Raw genomic sequence first — 20,114 nt, 5'->3', positions numbered from 1 at the left:
ACATACAGGGAAAAAAATCAGTGAAAAAAATGAACAGAGCGTTAGGGAGCTATGGGACAACTTCGCATACCCTGATATACTTGTAACGGGAATCCTGGAAGGAGCTTAGAGAGGGGAAGACAGAAAACATAACTGAAGGAATCATGATGAAAAATTTTCCCAAAGAGAGGAATATTATAAAGCTACAGACTGAAGAAACTCAACAAACAGCAAGAACAAAAAACATGAAATTGGACTGTTAGCAACTTCCTCAATGCCGGTGAAAGAGAAAAGCTTTAGAAGCAGCCAGAGCAGGGGCTGGGGGAGGGGAGGCACTACCCACAGGACAAAGGTAAGGATTTCAGCAGATAACGCACAGGAAACACGCAAGTGACAAGAGAGAGGAACAGCATCTTGAGAACACTGGAAAAATACCAGCCAAGCGAGATTCTATGCCAGTTCTACCTGCTCTCCAATCAGGTGAAACAAAGGTCCCCCACCCCCGCATCCCGCAAGCAAGAGCTAACAGAATTCATCCCCAGTGCACGACTCTCCCTGAAAAAAAAAAAATGTTAAGGGGCGCTGTTTAAGCAGAAGGGAGATAATTGTAGCAATGACGACCACCCACATGGGTCTGCGTTCCTGCAACAGAGACCGATGTGATTTCTTGGCAAGAGCTCATCTGCTCCCACAACAACAAACTGAAACCAAGGAAGAGTTAAGATGCTGTTTTTCCTGGTTTCTGCTTGGAATAAGATAGGGGCTGTTGCATCCTGTGGAATCACTTCTTTTGAGCAAGTCCTTTCTGTGACTTTAGCCAACCATTTGAAGGCATAGAGTCGTGGATTCTCTGTCCTGGAGATAAATCACGGTAGGAAGCAAACTTTTTTTTTTTTTTTTTGTAATTCCTTGATTTTTCTTCAAAGTTTGTTTCTTCTACTCTGAGATATGAAATTAAAAACAGTCACTCACCAAAAATTTTAAAAATGAAGGTAAACATGTAATTTGTGAATTGTAAAAGGATTGGATAGGATTAGAGGCAAAATTGCTGCTTAAACTATGTTTCTTTGGGGCCTGGCGCCGTGGCTCACTTTGTTAATCCTCTGCCTGAGGCGCTGGCATCCTATATGGGTTCTAGTCCCAGTTGCTCCTCTTCCAGTCCAGCTCTCTGCTATGGCCTGGGAGGGCAGTGGAGGATGGCCCAAGTGCTTGGGGCCCTGCATCTGCATGGGAGACCAGGAGGAAGCGCCTGGTTCCTGGCTTCGGATCGGCATAGCTTGGGCCGTTGCGGCCATTTGGGGAGTGAACCACCGGAAAGAAGACCTTTGTCTCTGTCTCTCTCTCTCATTATCTAACTCTGCCTGTCAAATAAATAAATAAAAAATCTTTTAAAAAATGCTATTAAAAAAAACTATGCTTCTTTATTCTAGGTTTGTGATTTTCAGGATTTTCACAGGATTCCCCATTTCAGGTCTGCGGGTGAGGGGTCTTCAAAAAGTTCATGAGAAATGCTATCACGGGAAAAACTATGCACAGATCTCCAATTATTTGCACCAAAATAAATGTTGGCTTTAGTTCTAGTTTTCACATACTTTGTGAACTGCCCTCATAAAGGTTATGACTTCAAAACTATGGTTGGGGAACTGGTGTGGTAAAGTGGATTAACCTGCCACCTGCAATGCTGGCATCCTGTATCAAACAAAGCACCAGTTCGAATCCTGGCTGCTCCACTTTTTTTTTTTTAACCCCTCATTTCAAGTTTAGATTTTTTAAGATTTATTGATTTAATTGAAAGTCAGAGTCACACACAGAGAGAGAAGAGAGACAGAGAGAAAGAGGTCTTCCATCCACTGATTGACTCCCAAAATGGCCACAATGGCTGGAGCCGGGCCAATCCAAAGCCAGGAGCCAGGAGCTTCTTCCAGGTCTCCCACATGGGTGCAGGGGCCATCCTGCACTTGGGCCATCTTCCACTGCTTTCCCAGGCCATCAGCAGGGAGCTGGATTGGAAGTGGAGCAGCTGAGACTCTAACCAGCACCCACATGGGATGCTGGCATCAACAGCCGTGGCTTTACTTGCTGAGCCACAGCGCCAGCCCCTGCTCCACTTCTGATCCAACTTCCTGCTGATGCACCTGGGGAAGCAGCAGAAGATGGCCTAAATGCTTGGGCCCAGATGGATTTCCTGGCTTCTACCCTTGGCCTGGCCCATCCCCAGGCATTGTGGCCATTTGGGAAGTAAACCAACATTTCTCTCTCTCTCTCTCTCTCTCTGGCATTCTGCCTTTCAAATAAAGAAACTAAATTAAAAAAAAAAAAAAACAACTTTGGTTTCTGTCATTTCTCACCCAGATGTGTCTTCCTTTTGGATTTCAGGGGTGTTTTTCCACTTCTCTTTGTTGTGAGGATATTCCCTCTGGTTTTTTTGTTTGTTTGTTTGTTTGTTTGTTTTTGACAGGCAGAGTGGACAGTAAGAGAGAGAAACAGAGAGAAAGGTCTTCCTTTGCCATTGGTTCACCCTCCAATGGCCGCCGTGGCCGGCGCACTGCCCTGATCCGATGGCAGAAGCCAGGTACTTATCCTGGTCTCCCATGGGGTGCAGGGCCCAAGCACCTGGGCCATCCTCCACTGCACTCCCTGGCCACAGCAGAGAGCTGGCCTAGAAGAGGGGCAACCGGGACAGAATCTGGCACCCCGACCGGGACTAGAACCTGGTGTGCTGGCGCCGCTAGGCAGAGGATTAGCCTAGTGAGCCGCGGCGCCGGCCTATGTTCTTACCACAAACAAAAAATGTGATTACTCCAAACGTGGCTCAAGCTACTTCGGAATACGATGGAGTGGCGCAGAAGTCCGAGACTGATCCGCCCGGAGTATAACCTACAGTGCTCCGGTGACTCCGGTGGCTTCCTCTGAGACTGTGTCCAGGGGACATGATGCATCAGGCACAGCATCCGGGCCTGCTGACCATGTGCCCAGGGAATTGGTATGCGTCACCCCCTCCCTTTCCTCGGCTCCTCTCTGCAGGAAATAGGCCGGTAATAAGTAGTTAATGGGGCATACAGAGATAGACAAACTTATTAAACAAATAGGGAACATACCTCTCAGACCACAAGATCCTTTATTCTTTTCAAGCAAACACTCCGCATTTGCGTGTTCGCACGGTGCAAAGCTTGTGTGAGGATGTGATGCTGGACAAAGATCCAGTGTCTATCTTCCATCTGCCGATTCACTCCCAGATGGCCAGGTAAGAGCCAGGAGCTGTATCCAGTTCTCCCACAGGGGTGACAGGAGCTCAAGCACCTGGGTCATGTTCCACACCTTTTCCCAGGTCTTAGCAGAGCGCTGGATCGGAAGAGGAGCAGCCAGGACTAGAACCAGCGCCCATGTGGGATGCCGGCGTTTCAGGCCAAGGCTTTAACCTGCTGTGCCACAGCGCCGGCCCCAATCCAGTCTCTATCTAATTCAAGCTTCAAACCCACAAATGAGAGCAAATACAAGAGTCACCAAGAAGCATCCAGAAGCACCCAGTTCAACACGGAAGAATCAACCCCGTTCAGACAGGCACATGAGCATTCATGGTTAATCAGATGAAAGCCTTTTTTATCTCTCTCTCCTTTTTAAAAAAAGATTTATTTATTTTACTTGGAAGTCAAAGTTATACAGAGAGAGAGAAGTAGAGGCAGAGAGAGAGAGAGAGGTCTTCCATCCACTGGTTCACTCCCCAGTTGGCCGCAACGGCCGGTGCTGAGCTGATCCTAAGCCAGGAGCCAGGAGCTTCTTCCAGGTCTGCCACGCAGGCACAGGGGCCCAAGGACTTGGGCCATCTTCTACAGCTTTCCCAGGCCAGAGCAGAGAGTTGGATTGGAAGTGGAGCAGCCGGGACTTGAACCAGCGTCCATATGGGATGCTGGCACTGCAGATGGTGGCTTTACCCACTATGCCACAGCACCGGCCCCAAAACCTCTTCTCTTTAAAAGGCCAGATGATGGTGATAATCAGGTACATTGACATGGTAGGGAGGCAGCTGACAAAGAGAGGCTGAGGATTGCTGCAGCCCACCGTGTACCAGCAGAACCACACCCTCCTCCATGCAGACCACAGCCAAGATGACTTTTAGATCATTGTACTGAAGTCATAACAAAATTACCATGGCTGGCACTCCCACTCCCATCATGCACTTGATGCCATGACATTTGCCAGAGTTCCAAAAAAAGCATGGAAATAGGCCGCACTCAAGCCCCATCTTAAACTCCACCCTTTTTGAATGAATATTCAATCAGACTGCACCCTTATGCTTCCAGATGGTATAAAAGGTCAGTCCTGAATCTTGTTGATTGCAGCTCATTCTCTCCTGAGCTTGCCGAAATACTCCTGGAGTGTGTATTTTTGCTTTAAATAAGTCTTGTCCTCCTGTTCACCTTTATCTATGCCTCTTCCTTGCATTCTTTCTCTTAAGTAGACAAGAACCTGGAGCAAGTCTAGCCAGGGGCCAACCCCACAACGACGACAACAACAACAGTACTTTAGAGGAAGGTAGTTTCTTCACTGCTGGGAGCCTGCTCCTTGGTTGGGCAAGGGGGTGTCCCCGATGTTCCACCGGGTCAGAGGTCAACTGTGGAATGGGGACGGTAGCCCAACAATACCATGGAGAGCAGGCAGACTGACAGGTGCTCTCTGCTTCGCCTGGGCTGTGGGAAGAGCCTGGAGGTGGAAAGCTAGTTTTGTCTGGAGGCTGTTAGAGAAGCTCCACCTGTCTGTTGGGATAGACACTGCGAGGGCTTCCCGTCTGTTCTCTCAGAACGGTCCTCCATCAAGGCTTCGGCTGCCGCAGGCCAGGAGAGAGATTTCACGGAGGTGCTTGCTCTGTTCTCTCAGCCAGACTGTGTTCCTCTGGGGTTACCCCTAGGGTTGGACCCTCCCAACACTGGGATTATGCCATCTGAGCCTTGCGAAAGGCCCTTTGAACTCATTCCCCCTAAAAGGCTTGCCTGTGCTCTTCTGAGAGGATCACACAAATCAATACCACAGCACTTGGAAAGAGAGTATAGTGGTGTTATTCAGCAGTTGACAGGAGTCAAGTAGGGTAGGAGAAACCTTAACCCCTAACCTACTTCAGTGGGGAAGAGAAATTTGAAAGCACGTCCCAGAGACAACCCAATTAAGAGGATTCTCAAGTATCAATATCAAGCACCTCAATCTCTCTTTTACATCCTCATTTTATTCTTCCTGCCTCGCCTTAGTTAACGTTTTCATCAATTATTCATGTCCCCTCATCTAGCCACCTTAAAATGCCCTTGGCTCCCCGTTTCCATTATCTTTTACGTTTGTCGCGTGATTACAACATTCCTATGGCTCAGCAAGCTTTAGCGGCTCTTCAACGGACTACAGGATGGAGCAAATTCCCTCCGTAGTCTACGAGGCCCCTTGCAAATCAGATTCCAACCATGCTAAACGCTCTGTAAGAGTCGGGGCGGGCGTTGGGGCGCAGCAGATTAAGCTGAAGTTTGAGGTGCCTGCATCCCACACCGGAGTACCCGTTCCGGTCCCGGCTGCTCCACGATTCCAATCCACCTTCCTGCTAATGCGCCTGGGAGGCCAACAGAAGATGGCCCAATACTTGGGTCCCTGCCACCCACATGGGAAGCCAGGATGGGAGTTCCGGCTCCTGACTTCAGCATGGCCCAGCGCCATCTGCTGCGCACATTTGGGAAGTGACTCAGTAGATGGGAGATCACTGTCTCTCTCTTGTCTTTGTCGCTCTGCATTTAAAATCGAGCAAGCAATCAGTCAATCTGTTTTTTAAAAGGAGGCCATATATTGGTATAATTGATGCAGTCCGACGAGGCAGAGCTACATCCCAGAACCAAGAGCTGACTGTCAGCTCTTCTGGTCTACTATGGCAAGGAGGCAGCTAACACCGCCTCCGGGTGAATGCAGGGATGGCTCCTCGGTTCAGATCGTGGCTCTGCTACCCAGAAAGAACGCAAAGGCTACTGGACCTCTCTTAGTTTCTTCATGGGGGGGGGGGGCGCTGTGGCATAGTGGGTAAAGCGCCGCCTACAGTGCCGGCATCCCATGTGAGCGCCGGTTCGAGTCCCGGCTGCTCCACTTCTGGTCCAGCTCTCCGCTATGACCTGGGAAAGCAGTGGAAGATGGCCCAGGTCCTTGGGTCCCTGCACCCATGTGGGAGACCCAGAAGAAGCTTCAGATCAGCACAGCTCCGGCCGCTGAGCCATCTAGGGAGTGAACCAGGGGATGGAAGACCTCTCTCTCTCTCTCTCTCTCTCTCTCTCTGCCTCTCCTTCTCTCTCCGTGTAACTTGACTTTCAAATAAATAAATAAATCTTTAGACTGTTGTTTCCTCTTCCATAAGAGTAGAACAATAATCCTGCCAAGGACACACATAAAAAATTTTTAAAAGAAATTAGTTTCTTCACAGGAATAACACATGTTGATCAGGTGTGGTTTCCATACCACATGTAAATTCAGAGAAAATCAATAAAAAATACTTTCTGGGGGATGGGCAACAGTTAAACCGTTGCTTAGGATATTCTCATCCTCTATCATAATACTGGTTCAAACCCCAGCTCCACTTCTTTTTTTTTTTTTTAAGATTATTTTACTTATTTCAAAGGCAGAGTTACAGAGAGAGAAAAAGAGAGACAGAGACAACAAGATCTTCCATCCATTGGCTCACTCCTCAAATGGGCACAACAGCCAGGACTGGGTCAGGCTAAAGGCAGGAGCCTAGAACTCCGTCAAATCTCTCATGCAGGTGGTAGGGGTCCAACCACTTGGGTCATCTTCTGCTGCTTTCCCAGGGACAGTCGCTGGGAGCTGGGTAGGAAGTAGAGCAGCAAGAACTTGAACTGTCACCCACATAGGATGCTGGCACTGCAGGTTGCAGCTTAACCCACTGTGCCACAACTCTGGCCTCCCAGCTCCACCTATAATTCTAATTTCCTGCTAATGTGCACCCTAGGAGGCAGCTGGTGATGATTCAAGTGGTTGTGTTCCTGCAACCTCAAGTGGTTGGTTCATACCACCAACATGGGAGATTGGATTGAGTTTCCTCAGTTCCTGGGTTAGACCTGGCCCAGCCTTGGCTGTTGCAGACATTTGGGTTGAATAGAAGTATATATAGTAGGCCGGTGCCGCGGCTCACTAGGCTAATCCTCCGCCCAGCAGCGCCGGCACACCGGGTTCTAGTCCCGGTCGGGGTGCCGGATTCTGTCCCAGTTGCCCCTCTTCCAGGCCAGCTCTCTGCTGTGGCCAGGGAAGCGCAATGGAGGATGGCCCAAGTACTTGGGCCCCGCACCCCATGGGAGACCAGGAGAAGTACCTGGCTCCTGCCATCGGATCAGGGTAGAGCGCCAGCCGCAGGGCGCCGGCCGCGGCGGCCATTGGAGGGTGAACCAACGGCAAAGGAAGACCTTTCTCTCTGTCTCTCTCTCTCACTGTCTACTCTGCCTGTCAAAAAAAATTTTTTTTAAATAGAAGTATATATAGTAGATCTCTCTCTCTCTTTATCCCTCCTTCTGTCCCACCTTTCAAGTGAAATGAAAATAAAAATAAATACATTCTAAAAAAAGATCTATTTTCTTTTTTTAAGATTTATTTATTTATTTGAAAGTCAGAGTTACACAGAGAGAGGAGAGGCAGAGAGAGAAAGAGAGAGAGAGAGAGAGGTCTTCTATCCCCTGGTTCACTCCCCAATCGGCCACAATGGCCAGAGCTGTGCCAATCCAAAGCCAGGAGCCAGGAGCCTCCTCCAGGTCTCCCACGTGGGTGCAGGGGCCCAAGGACTTGGGCCATCTTCCACTGCCTTCCTAGGCCATAGCAGAGAGCTGGATAGGAAGTGGAGCAGCCGGGTCTCGAACTGGCTACCATATGGGATGTTGGAGCTTTAGGCCAGGGAATTAACCCATTGCGCTACAGCGCCAGCCCCTAAAAAGATGTATTTTCAAGGGTGGGCATTTGGCCTAGTGGTTAAGACATCTGTGTCCCACACTGGAGTGCACAGGTTTGATTCCCAGTGCTGGCTCCAATTACAGCTTCCTGCTGATGCAGTGACAGCTCAAGAAATAGGCTTTCTGGCACCTGTGTGGGAGACTTGGGTTGGGCTTCTTTTTGGCCTGATCTGATCATTACTGTTATTTGGGGAGTGAAGGGAATACTTACTGGAACCTAAGCAAAGGGAAAATGTATGCTATGTATGCAGCATAGTTACATACATTTTTTTAAAGGTGGGTGTGTGGAACAGTGGTTAGAGCTGCTTTGAATGCTTGTATCCCATATCACAGTACCTGGTATTGCTTCCAATTCCATTTCTTGCTCAGGTGCACCCTGGGAGGCAGCAGAGATGGCTCCAGTGCTTAAGTCCCTGCCACCCACACAGGAGACCCAGCTGGTGGAGCTCCAGGCTCCTGGCTTCAGCCTGCCCCAGCCCCAGCTATTGCAGACATGTGGGGAGTGAATCAGCCGTCAGTGACTTCCCTCAGTGAATCAGATGGAAACTCTGTCTGTCTCTGTCTCTCTGCCTTTTGCATGAAATGAAAATAAATAAATAAAAATAATCAGTAATTTTTCCATCATGAATTGTTTTTGCATTGATTTTCTGTTTTAAAATTAGTGCATGAAAAGTATTAACTTAATTACGCATTTTTAGCCTCCCTTTGATAAGGCTTTTTTCCTTTTTAAAGACTTATTTATTTATTTGAAGGGCAGAGTTACAGAGAGGCAGAGGCAGAGAGAGGAGAGAAGCCAGGCTTCCATCTGATGGTTCACTCCCTCATGGCTGCAACTGCCAGAGCTGCGCCAATCTGAAGCCAGGAGCCAGGAGCCTCCTCTGGGTCTCCCACGTGGGTGCAGGGGCCCAAGGACTTGGGCCATCTTCTACTGCTTTCCAAGGCCACAGCTGAGAGCTGAATCGGAAGTTGAGTAGCCGGGACTTGAACCTGTGCCCATATGGGATGCTGGCACTGCAGGCAGCGGCTTTACCCGCTACACCACAGCATCAGCCCCTGATAAAGTTTTGTGCCCAAGGCAAGCACCTCATTTGCCCCATCCTCGTGGCAGCCTTGTGAATGACCTCCCTTCTCACCTCCAAGGCAGGTGCCGCTGGCGGGAGAGCAGAAGCTTCGCGGGTTTGTTCTGTGTGTCCTGTGTGTTTCCTGTGTCACTGTGAGCCGCGGCGCCGGCAGGAGAGTCCTTACACAGAAGAAGCTTTACAATCAAGCAGGCCTGGGCTCTGTGACCTTCACCGAGCAACTTCGCTTATCTGTCTCTCCGTCTGTAAAATAGAACCCTGAGTTTATGCAATACCTGGCACTTGGGATTTCATGTCTCCACAACCATGCTGCTGGATAGCAGATGTCATTTGGAATAACCTGAGGTGGGTGGTACAGACCTCAAGCTCCAACAGAGGTGCTGCTGTGTCTTTCATTAGTTTTGCCTTCTCTTTTTCTGCTCCTACTGTACTAGCCAAGACCTTCACTACAGTGTTTCCTAGAAACAGTGAGAGCGGACATCCTCGTCTTGTTCTACTGTTGAAAAGAGCCTGTGTTGGCTGGCGCCGCGGCTCAATAGGTTAATCCTCCGCCTAGCAGCGCCGACACACCGGGTTCTAGTCCCGGTCAGGGTGCCGGATTCTGTCCCGGTTGCCCGTCTTCCAGGCCAGCTCTCTGCTGTGGCCAGGGAGTGCAGTGGAGAATGGCCCAAGTGCTTGGGCCCTGCACCCCATGGGAGACCAGATAAGTACCTGGCTCCTGCCATCGGATCCGCGCGGTGCACCGGCCGCAGCGCGCCAGCCACGGCGGCCATTGGAGGGTGAACCAACGGCAAAAGGAAGACCTTTCTTTCTCTCTCTCTCTCTCTCTCTCTCTCACTGTCCACTCTGCCTGTAAAAAAAAAAAAAAAAAAAAAAAAAAAAAAAAACCAGCATCCTGTTATCCTGTTTGGGAGTTTGGAGCTAGTCCCAGCTACTCTGATTCTGATGCAGCTCCCTGCTAATGCACCTGGGAGGCAGGAGACGATGACCCAGATATTGGAGTCCCTGCCGCCCACGTGGGAGACCAGGATGGAGTTCCAGGCTCCAGCTTCAGTCTGGCACAGCCCCTGCCATTGTGGCCCTTTGGGAACTGACCCAGTGCGGGGAAGATGCATCTCCCTCTCACTCTCTCTCTCATCTTCTCTCTCTGTCTTTCAAGTAAGTAAATAAATCTTTAGAAAATTCAGAATCTCTATAAGACATCATCTCAAATATCCTTTGTATGACTTTTTAAAGTCTTACACACGCAAACAGAAAAAAAAAGAAAATGTAATTGAAAAGAAAGGTGAATGGAAATAGATAACCGAGACTATCCTCCTCTAATATTGGGAAAAAAACTTTTTGTGAACATTTATTTCTTTATTTGAAAGGCAGAGTGACAGAGAGGGAAACAGAGAGAGAGAGAAAGAGAGAGAGAGAGAGAAAGGAGAGAAAGAATCTTCCATCTGTTGCCAAAATGGCTACAACAGCTGGGGGTTGGGTCATGCCAAATCAGGAGTCAGAAACGCCATCTGGGTCTCCCATGTGGGAGGCAGGGACTCAAAAGGGCACCCTGGTATGGGATACCAGTGACACAAGCAGTGACTTAATCCATTGTGCAACAAGGGCCATCTGGGGAGAAAACTTTTGAGTCAGCTATCTACAAAAGATTTCAAGAAGAAACACAGTCACAACTGGCAAGTGAATATGGAATTTTAGCAGAGAAAACAAAACTACTTAAAAAAATAGAAGTTCTAGGGGCTGCCATTGTTGCGTGGTGAGTTAAGCCTCTGCCTCCGATGCCAGCATCCTATTTGGGTGCTGCTTAGTGTCCTGGTTGCTCCAGTTCTGATCCAGCTTCCTTCTAATGGCCTGGGAAAGGCAGCAAAAGATGACCCAAGTGCTTGGGCCCCTGCCATTCATGTGGGAGACCAGAAGAAGCTCCTGGCTCCTGTCGTCAATCTGGCCCAGCCCTGGCCATTGCAGCGATTTGGGGGGTGATCCAGCAGATGGAAGATCTGTCTCTTCCTCTCTCTGTAACTCTGTCTTTCAAATACATAAATAAGTCTTTTTAAAAAACAGAAATTCTAGAACTAAAAAGAAGTTTAAAAATTGAATGTGAGCTTAACAGCCAATTGGGGGGCTGGCACCGTGGCTCACTAGGCTAATCCTCCGCCTGCGGCGCTGGCACACCGGGTTCTAGTCCCGGTCGGGGCGCCGGATTCTGTCCCGGTTGCCCCTCTTCCAGGCCAGCCCTCTGCTGTGGCCCGGGAGTGCAGTGGAGGATGGCCCAGGTGGTTGGGCCCTGCACCCCATGGGAGACCAGGAGAAGCACCTGGCTCCAGGCTTCGGATCAGTGCGGTGCGCCAGCCGCAGCGCACCGGCCGTGGCGGCCATTGGAGGGTGAACCAACGGCAAAGGAAGACCTTTCTCTCTGTCTCTCTCTCTCACTGTCCACTCTGCCTGTCAAAAAATAAAAATTAAAATTAAAATTAAAATTAAAATTAAAAAAACTAATTGGGATTCCATAGGAAAGCATCTGTAAAATCAAAGAAATATTGAGACAAACAAAACAAAAAAAGACTTATCCCACAGCATCAGGGCAGTGGTATTAGCTGGAGTTCTAGAAGAGAGACAATGTGTGAAGAAGCAACGGCCAAATAAAAAGTCCCCAAAGTCGGTAAAAGACAAAAATGTAGAGACCTGAATATCTCAAGGAAGCACATCAAGATAAATATGAAGAAAACCACGCCCAGGCACCTCACAATCAGAATGAAAACAAGTCTACATATAAAACCTGGAAATCAGCCAGAGACAACAGGTGACAGTCTGGAGACCGATCTGAGTCAGCGCTGACTTCTCTCTCCCCCGAAGCTGCAGAGTTCAGAATCTCTAAGGAGCGCAGAGAAAGGGCTGCTAACCCGGAATTCCACGTCTGGTGGGGGGATGAAGGTTTTCAGAAGAAAGGAAACCCCATCACCAGCTCTGTAGCACCAGAAATGCCGACGAAACTCTTCAGGCAAAGGGAAATGAAATCGCAGAAAATCTTAGGCCTTCAAGAACAAATGAAGGAGATTGGCAATGGTGAATACCTGCATTAATATAAAAGACTTTTTCTTTTTATCTTTCTTTAAAACACATGGGACAGGGCCGCAGATTAAGCCACTGTCTGCAGCACCAGCATCCCATATGGGCGCTGGTTCATGTCCCAGCTGCTCCACTTCGACCCAGCTCCCCGCTAATGCACCTGGGAAAGCAGCAGAAGATGGCCCAAGTGCTTGGGCCCCTGCACCCATGTGGGAGACCTGGAAGAAGCTCCTGGCTCCTGGCTTTGGCCTGGCCCAGCCCTGGCTGTTGTGGCCGTTTGAGGAATGAACAAGCGAATAGAAGATATCGCTCTGTCTCTTCCCATCTCTGTAACTCTGCCTTTCAAATAAATAAACACACACACACACACACACACAGAGGATGGGACAGGTGTTTGGCACGGTGGCTAACACAGCACTTGGGGCACCTGCGATCTGTATTGGTGCTGAGTTGAAGCCCCAGTTCTGCTTCCAATTCCAGCTTCCTGCTAATGCACCCCCAGGAGGCAGCAGGTGACGGTTCCAGCGGCCGAGTCCCTGCCTCCCCATGCAGGAGACCCCAGTTGAGTTCTTAGCTCCTCCTGGCTTAGGCCGGGCTTGGCCCTTGGCCCGTGGCAGGCATCTGGGGAGTGACCCAGCACATGGAAGTTCTCCATCTCCTCTGTCTCTCTGCCTTTCAAATACTTGAAAATAAATAAATACACAGGACAGCTTAAAGTAAAACTTGCAACAGTATCTTGTGGAAATGGTAATGCATGTACATAAAATATATTTACAAATATAGCAAAAAAAAAGATGGAGCAGGGGATGGTGGTGAATGGATCGATATCATTGCAAGGCCTCTTATGGTTTGTTTTTTTAAAGGCTTATTTATTGATTTATTTGAGAGGTAGCGAGAGACACATTCAGAAAACTCCTGTCTGCTGATTCACTTCCCAAATATAAGCAACAGCTGAAGCCTGGATCCAGGAACTCAGTCTGGATCCCACACGGGTGGCGGTAAGTAACTGCTTGAACTATCGCCTGCTGCCACAGTGTGCATTAGCAGGAAGCTGGAAGCCAGAGTGGAGGCGGGACTTGAACCCAGGCACTCTGATGCGGGATTCGGGTCTCTTCACTAAGTGTCTGTATTTCATGTGCATTTGTATAACATTATCTTTTAGTAGATTTTTAAAATGTAAGTAGTTACGTTGTAATCCCTACATGGACCATGCAATTAAAAGTTAAGTTTGTTGTGGTGAAAACGAATTTTGAAATCTTTTCATAATGCACAATTTCCATGAACTTTCTGAAGCCCCCCTTATCTAAGACAAAGAGGTAGAGCTAAGTGTTAATAGACAATTAACATGGAATTCTTTTAAAATACGCCAAAAGGAGTCAGCGAAGGGGACAAAAATCAGAAGAGAAAAACAGAAAACAAGTAATGGCAGACCTAAATTTAATTGTTTTATTTTTATTTTTATTGACAGGCAGAGTGGACAGTGAGAGAGAGAGAAACAGAGAGAAAGGTCTTCCTTTTCCGTTGGTTCACCCCCCAGTGGCTGCCACGGCCGGCGCACCGTGCTGATCCGAAGCCAGGAGCCAGGTACTTATCCTGGTCTCCCACGCGGGTGCAGGGCCCAAGCACTTGGGCCATCCTCCACTGCACTCCCTGGCCACAGCAGAGAGCTGGCCTGGAAGAGGGGCAACCGGGACAGAATCCGGCGCCCCAACCGGGACTAGAACCCGGTGTGCCGGCGCCGCAAGCGGAGGATTAGCCTAGTGAGCTACGGGCGGCACCGGCCCCTAAATCTAATTGTAATGAATACACTAAATATCCATGGACGAAACAATCGGATTGAAAGGCAGAAATTGCCAAAATGAATAAAAAGCAAGACTCAAGTGGCCTCCAGCTACAGGAGACGTCCTTTTAGAATAATGACTTCAATAGGCTGAAGGAAGTGACTGGCAGAAGAGATGAGGTTTGTGGTCAAAGCCATCTCACAGCACAAAGTACTGCAGTATCTGCAGGGACAGTCATCATCTCAGGAAGACAGAACCATCATAAAACGTTCATGTACCTAATGATTGCTTCAAAACCTGCAGCAAAACTTGACAGAATTGAAGGAACAGGCAACCCCATAGTTGGAAGTCTTAAAGCCCCAGTCTTTTAACAACGGAGAAAAACCGTACCCCACAATCAGTCAGGTCAGACAATCCCAACAACGCCTCCACCACTTCTGCCCTCGTTGATACTTACAGAACACTACGCCCCAATTGCCAAAGGCACACGGCCAAGTGCACATGGCAAGTTCACCAGTGTAGACCATAGGTTATCCACAGAGGGAGCCTCCACACACAGGAGCTGGATTCACTGTCTTTTCTCTGACCACAATAGAGAGGGGATTGAGCACCCTGGAGGCCAGGAAGGGGGGAGAGCTGATTTCTGAGCAGGTACAAGCAGATCTGGGGTACAGCTGAACACCAGAAGGAGGGGCGAGGGTGGCTGAGGGCCCCAGGACCCCAGCTTTGCAGTCTCTGGCTTCTCACCTGCCCCAGGCTTTGCATGGAGGACGGAGTACTGTCGTCAGACTGGCCGGGCCAGTGATGATCAGAACAGGGCCCCGGGGCTTCCTGCTTCACCCCTTTATCTGCCTGAGAGATGGACAGCTTGTCTTGCCTGCTCTGACCACAGAAGGAGATTGTCCCGCACGGTGTGGAGCGTGGCCACTACAAGGTGAGCTGCTTGGACTGGGGGCGCAGACTCGGGGCGGGGGGGCTCTCTCCATGCCGAGAGAGAAGGGGTGACTGAAGGTTCTGTAAGGGAAGGAAGGGCCAGGGCAGGGTGTGCTGGGGAAATGCTTACTCTTGTGCAGGCGGGAGCCCCGGCCTCTGTCCTGGCCACAGGTGGCCGGCGAGGAGGAATGAGCCCAAAGCCTCGCCTTGCACAGAGGCACCTGTTCGATGTCCAGGGCCAGGCCAAAAGGGAGGGCAGCGGCTGGAAGTTCAAACCAGACCACAGCCACAGCCAAGGGCTGCCATGCTGGCGCTACAAGGCCTGTGCACAGGGACAGGGTCACACTGGGTGGAGGCCCTGCAGGGATTAGCAGTGGGGGAAGGGCAGGGCCCTGGACCCCAGAGAGTCTGTGGGTCACCCCTACTCCCAGTCACAGGATCATTGTGAATGCTCTATCCTCCTGAAAACCTCAGTCAAGGTGAGAGGGGCGGAAGCTCACGCCGCACGCAGGGAGACCCAGCGGGGTGGGCAGCATTGTCGGGCCAGTTGGCCTGAGATGGGACCTCGTGTCCTCAGCTCTTACGGCTCCAGGGCCTTGCAGGTGTAAGGGGGGCGCTTTGTCCAGACCAGGAAGCATCAGGACTTCCAGGTGGGGGGATGGTGGGGGCCAGCCTGGTGGGCTGGCAGCATGAGTGAGGCCATACTGTTCAGTGGTTAAAGACATGGGTCCTGCAGCCAGACCACCTCGGCTTGAATCTTGGTTCCGCCACAGTTACTAACTTGTAACCCTGGCGACCTCACCAAGCCTCAGTTTTCTCATCTGTGAAATGGGAACGATACCAACAGTACCAACTGCATGACGGTGCTGTCAGGGCCACACGGGGCTTTGGCACGGGTTCTGACAGCACATGCTGCTCTCACTGCGAACACAGCACCCACGTGTTCATCTGGATCCCCTACCTCCAGACCCTGACTGTGGCCAGAGAGCCTCCCCACCCCACCTCCACTGGGAGGAGCTTTCAGAGGCTCCCAGGGTCTTTCCAGCTGGGTGATTTCCACTGAGCTCTGGGGCAGGGGTGACAGGGAGGCCACAAGCCTCTGAGAACCCATTGTTCTTGTCCTCTGAGCTGAGAAGATGCGCTCTCCCCAGCCCTGCTCTTGGCACCCGAATCTGCAAGCTCAGGGGGGCAGACCTTAGATTAGCAGACCCCGCCCACAAAGAGCTGTCAGGGCCACGGTCCTGTGCTGCCCAGCCCCCCCCCCCCCCACGCCACTCACACAGGAGAAAGCTGTGGTCCAGAGACAGGAAGTGACTTACCCATGGCCCATAAAGAGACATGGCCCAGCCACGACGGGCCTCTCGGTCCTGTGCCCGGCGTTCCAGCGCAGGCCCACAGGCAGGAGTGGAGAGCCACACTTGGACACAGAGCCACACAGCCACTCAGACACGGTGCGCGGCGGGCAGAGGGGCCGGGTGGTGACAGCTGCTTTTTCTCCCCAGATGAGCTTCACCTCCCAGGTAACTGGAGCAGAAATCTTCGGTCCATCTTGGCTTCTGCCCAAGCAGGATACCCGCGGACTGCACTGAGGCCAGGGCAGGTGCCCCGTCATCCACTGCTGTCACCCTGCTTGGGCCCAGTGGCTATGGGGGGAAGGGGAAGCAGCAACTCCCGTGCCCTCCCAGCCCGGTGGACGGTAGGACACCTTAACCAAAGCCAAAGGGTGCTTCTGTGCTTCAGTCCTGCCCACGGCTTTCTGAGGTCCAGGGAGGCAGAAGCTGCAGGCCTGAGCTCTGGGGGCGAGTGGCTGCCCAGGTTTTCCCGGGTGCCCGGGATATGAGGCTTTCAATTCCGAAATGTGCAAAGTCCTCAGGCAGCCTGGGATGGTTGCCTGGCTCTTCCGTGGCTCCCAGTTGGAGAAAAGGAGACTCGCTCAGCCGGAAGCCGAGGACAGGAGGGAGAGGAACGGTCTGGGTGGGAGGGGCAGTGAGCCCGGGGCGGCCGCCCTCTGAAGCGTGGGCTTGGGCAGCCCGGCTCCGCACCACTTGTGTCTAGGTCTTTCCCACGCAGGGTAGCTCTGCTGGAGTCAATCACCTCCCTTCCCACGAAGATGCCCAGAGGCCCGGGTGTGTGTGTGTGTGTGTGTGTGTGTGTGTGTGTGCATGTGCGTGTGTGTGCGCGCGTGTATGTGTCACTTTCTGCTCCCAGCTCTCTACCACTCTAGGAGAGCTCACTGTCCTTGGGGGCCCCAGCTCCACTCCATTCCCAGGCTCTGAGACTGAATCTTGGGCACAGCCCAGGCAATGGGACCATGTTCCTAATCCCCAAAGCCCTCTGTAAAGATAGGAGGTGGCAGGGCCGGCGCCGTGGCACGGTAGGTTAATCCTCTGCCTGCAGCATCAGCATGCCATATGGGCACAGGTTCTAGTCTTGGTTGTTCCTCTTCTGATCCAGCTCTCTCCTATGGCCTAGGAAAGCAGTAGAAGATGGCCCAAGTCCTTGGGCCCCTGCACCGACGTGGGAGACCCGGAAGAAGCTCCCGGCTTTGGATCGGCACAGCTCCCGCCATTGTGGCCATTTGGGGAGTCAATCAGTGGCCGGAAGACCTTTCTCTCTGTCTTTCCCTCTTACTGCCTGTAACTCTAGCTCTCAAGTAAATAAATAAAATCTTAAAAAAAAAAAGATAGGAAATGGATCTGTCACTTTCCAATAGAGGAAGAGAAGTGACTGGTGTTAGGCACACAGGGTCACATAGGCACGCATCAGCTGTGTGCACTCTGGTGACGAACCTGTGTCCTTACCTTGGAAGTGGGGACATGGTACCCTTCTTTTTTTTTTAAGATTTATTTGTTTATTTGAGAGGTAGAGTTACAAACAGAGAGAGGGAGAGACAGAGAGAAAGGTCTTCCATCCACTGGCTCACTCCCCAAATGGCCGCAACAGCCAGAGCTGAGCTGATCTGAAGACAGGAGCCAGGAGTAGGTCTCCCACACAGGTGCAGGGGCCATCATCCACTGTTTTCCCAGCCATAGCAGAGAGCTGGATCAGAAGAGGAGCAGCCGGGACACGAACCGGCACCCACATGGGATGCTGGTGCTGCAGGCCAAGGCTTACTTAGCCCACTATGCCACAGCACCGGCCCCCATGGTATCTCTCTTGTGGTTACACAAAGGATCAAAGAGGCAGCTGCTCCAAAGATGTTTGCGGCTAAGGTTGCTGGACTTGGGAGGAGAGGCCCGTGCTGGGGTCCAGATCTCACCCAGGCTTTCTTGTTTCTTCAGATCTCCTGCTCAACCCAGGTACCACCGGACAGCAACCTGGTGCTGCCTCCAGGAGTGGCAAGATGGGAGATGGTTGGGGAAGGGGGGCCCGCAGCAGGGGGAGGGGAGGAGAAAGAAGCAGCTGGAACCCAATGAGAAGATAAGACTGGCTGGGGGGGAGGAGGCCCCCATTGCTGGGGGAGGGTGCAGTTCTCAGGGGTGGCTTGGGACAGCATGTTTGAGTACCTGATGTCCAGGCCTCTGGAGTCACTCAGCACAGAGAAGCAGGTGTGGAGCCCGGGATGCAGCACTGTGGTCAGTGGAAGGACCCAACCACTCTTTCCAGCAACATGTGCAAATGCCCTGTGGCCTAATCCCTTTCTCTTCCCAGACCGTGACTGGGGCAGTCAGCACCATTAAGTTCTTCCTCTCTGAGGCTTACCTGGGTCAGCACTTTGAGATTGTGGAGCTGAGCGACAGGGAGCCGGAGCCTGGAGACCTCTTCCTGTTCAGGATGATGTCCCCCTTGCGAGACTTTTGGTGCGGGGCCCACGTGGGTGTATACTGTGGCCGTGGAGAGATCATCCACTTTGAGGGTGAGCACCTCCAACTGAAACACACGGGCCCACGAATGCAGGGAGAGGCCCAGCAGCGGGCCAGCCGTTCCGGGGTGAATAGCGTGGTCCTGGGCTGTGGGCGTGGGTCTCTGAAGATGCCTGCTTGAGCAGCCAAAGTGTGGGGCTCAGGGGGCCTCAGGTGGCGGCAGTGCGGGTGCAGGGCCACGGGGCACAGCGCCTAAACCTGGCTCTGATGTGTCGCTGGCTGGCAAAACCCACAGGCAGGAGCTCCGGCGGCTTCGGGTTGGACTCCGTAGTGCGCTCCTCCGAAGGCGTGGTGTGCAAACAGGGCCAGCGCCCGCTGCTGCGCTCCCGCCTGCTCTGGCGTGTGCTAAGGCGACGCGGCGGCGTGGACCGCGCGCTGTTGGAGCGCCGCGTCCGCGAGGCCATGGACGCCGACCCGCCTGTCTATCACCCCACGCGCAGCAACTGCGTGCACTTTGCTCTGAGCCTGATCCACCCGGAAGGGGACCCCGGCAGCTTGGTAAGCGCGGATTCCATGGGGGGGGGGGTCCTCTTAAATCCAGACCCTCTGCCCTCCGCCGGAGCCACGTGCCTCCGAGCTCCAGATGAACTTTATTCGGGCAGACCCCAAGCTCACAGATCCCGGCCACATTCTCATTCCCCCAACAGACTCTTCCTACTGAGCCAAGCTCCGCCTTCCCAGGCCCTGTCCATTTCCACCTGGCCTCTGAGCATTCGCGATCCCTATCCACAGAGGAGCTGTTAACTTTATTACAATTAGACCAGTCCTTATGAACTCTAACACGACCCAAGCCCAGCCCAGAGGTCCCTGGACACCCAACTTGATGCCTCAAACGCTGGCCCATGGAGAGCCTACTCCTCCTCCCAGCCGAGTTTGTTTTCTTTCTTCTTTCTGAGTCTGGCCGGCAGTCCTACCTTCCTCTCCCCCGCCCCACCCTGACATCACACGACCCAGGAGTCCTGGTGGTCGCACCAGCCCCCTAACCCAGCCTTTTCCCTTCCTTCCTAGGTGTCTATGGACATGGACCTAACCGTGGACTAGGCGTGACCTTGGGCCCTCCCGGATGGTGTGGGGACCTCAGAAGGGGTCATTAAAGTATTTTTCCAAAGCTTTATTACGGTTTCGCTGTCTTCTGTAACCCATAACCCACCTCTCTGCCTGGAAGTCCCCCCCACCCCGCCAGCCTCTCCATAGACGGCACCACCTCCTGTCCCCCTCCCCCTTTGGGTGGGTGAGCATCCTCTCCTGTGTCTGCGGTGAGCGGAGCCGCTAGGCCAGGCGGTCGCAGGACGGGGCAGGCGTTGCGCATCCCCGGGACGGCCGTCCCCTTCTGCGCCCACCAGCCTCACCCACCCCAAGCCTGGCAGGTGCGCGAGGTCCCTTTAAAGGGCAGGAACCATCCGGGAGAGGGGATTTCCGTGGGATTGGGGCGGGGCCGGCGCG

At 52.0% G+C, this 20,114-nt stretch overlaps 1 protein-coding gene across 2 annotated transcripts; it reads left to right on the top strand.

Annotated features, from left to right (window-relative positions):
- Positions 1-14,633: 14,633 nt before the first annotated feature.
- LOC127487727 (uncharacterized) lies at positions 14,634-19,784 on the top strand. Of its 2 annotated transcripts, XM_089311010.1 has the most exons (6): positions 14,634-14,809; positions 16,311-16,328; positions 18,090-18,107; positions 18,460-18,664; positions 18,907-19,169; positions 19,680-19,783. In XM_089311010.1, the coding sequence occupies exons 2-6, from the start codon at positions 16,311-16,313 to the stop codon at positions 19,710-19,712; spliced, it is 537 nt and encodes a 178-aa protein (XP_089167136.1). In that variant the 5' UTR covers positions 14,634-14,809; the 3' UTR covers positions 19,713-19,783. The 2 variants fall into 2 exon arrangements, with proteins under 2 accessions (XP_089167136.1, XP_089167135.1); XM_089311009.1 differs by lacking the exons at positions 14,634-14,809; positions 16,311-16,328 and having other exon boundaries at positions 16,348-18,107; positions 19,680-19,784.
- Positions 19,785-20,114: the final 330 nt, after the last annotated feature.

Source organism: Oryctolagus cuniculus, chromosome 12 (genome assembly GCF_051225735.1).
Source record: "Oryctolagus cuniculus isolate XC-2025 breed Fujian yellow rabbit chromosome 12, ASM5122573v1, whole genome shotgun sequence".
Classification (NCBI taxonomy): Eukaryota; Metazoa; Chordata; class Mammalia; order Lagomorpha; family Leporidae; genus Oryctolagus; species Oryctolagus cuniculus.
Note: the sequence above shows the minus strand (reverse complement) of the source record. Positions and strands in the feature narration are given on the sequence as shown.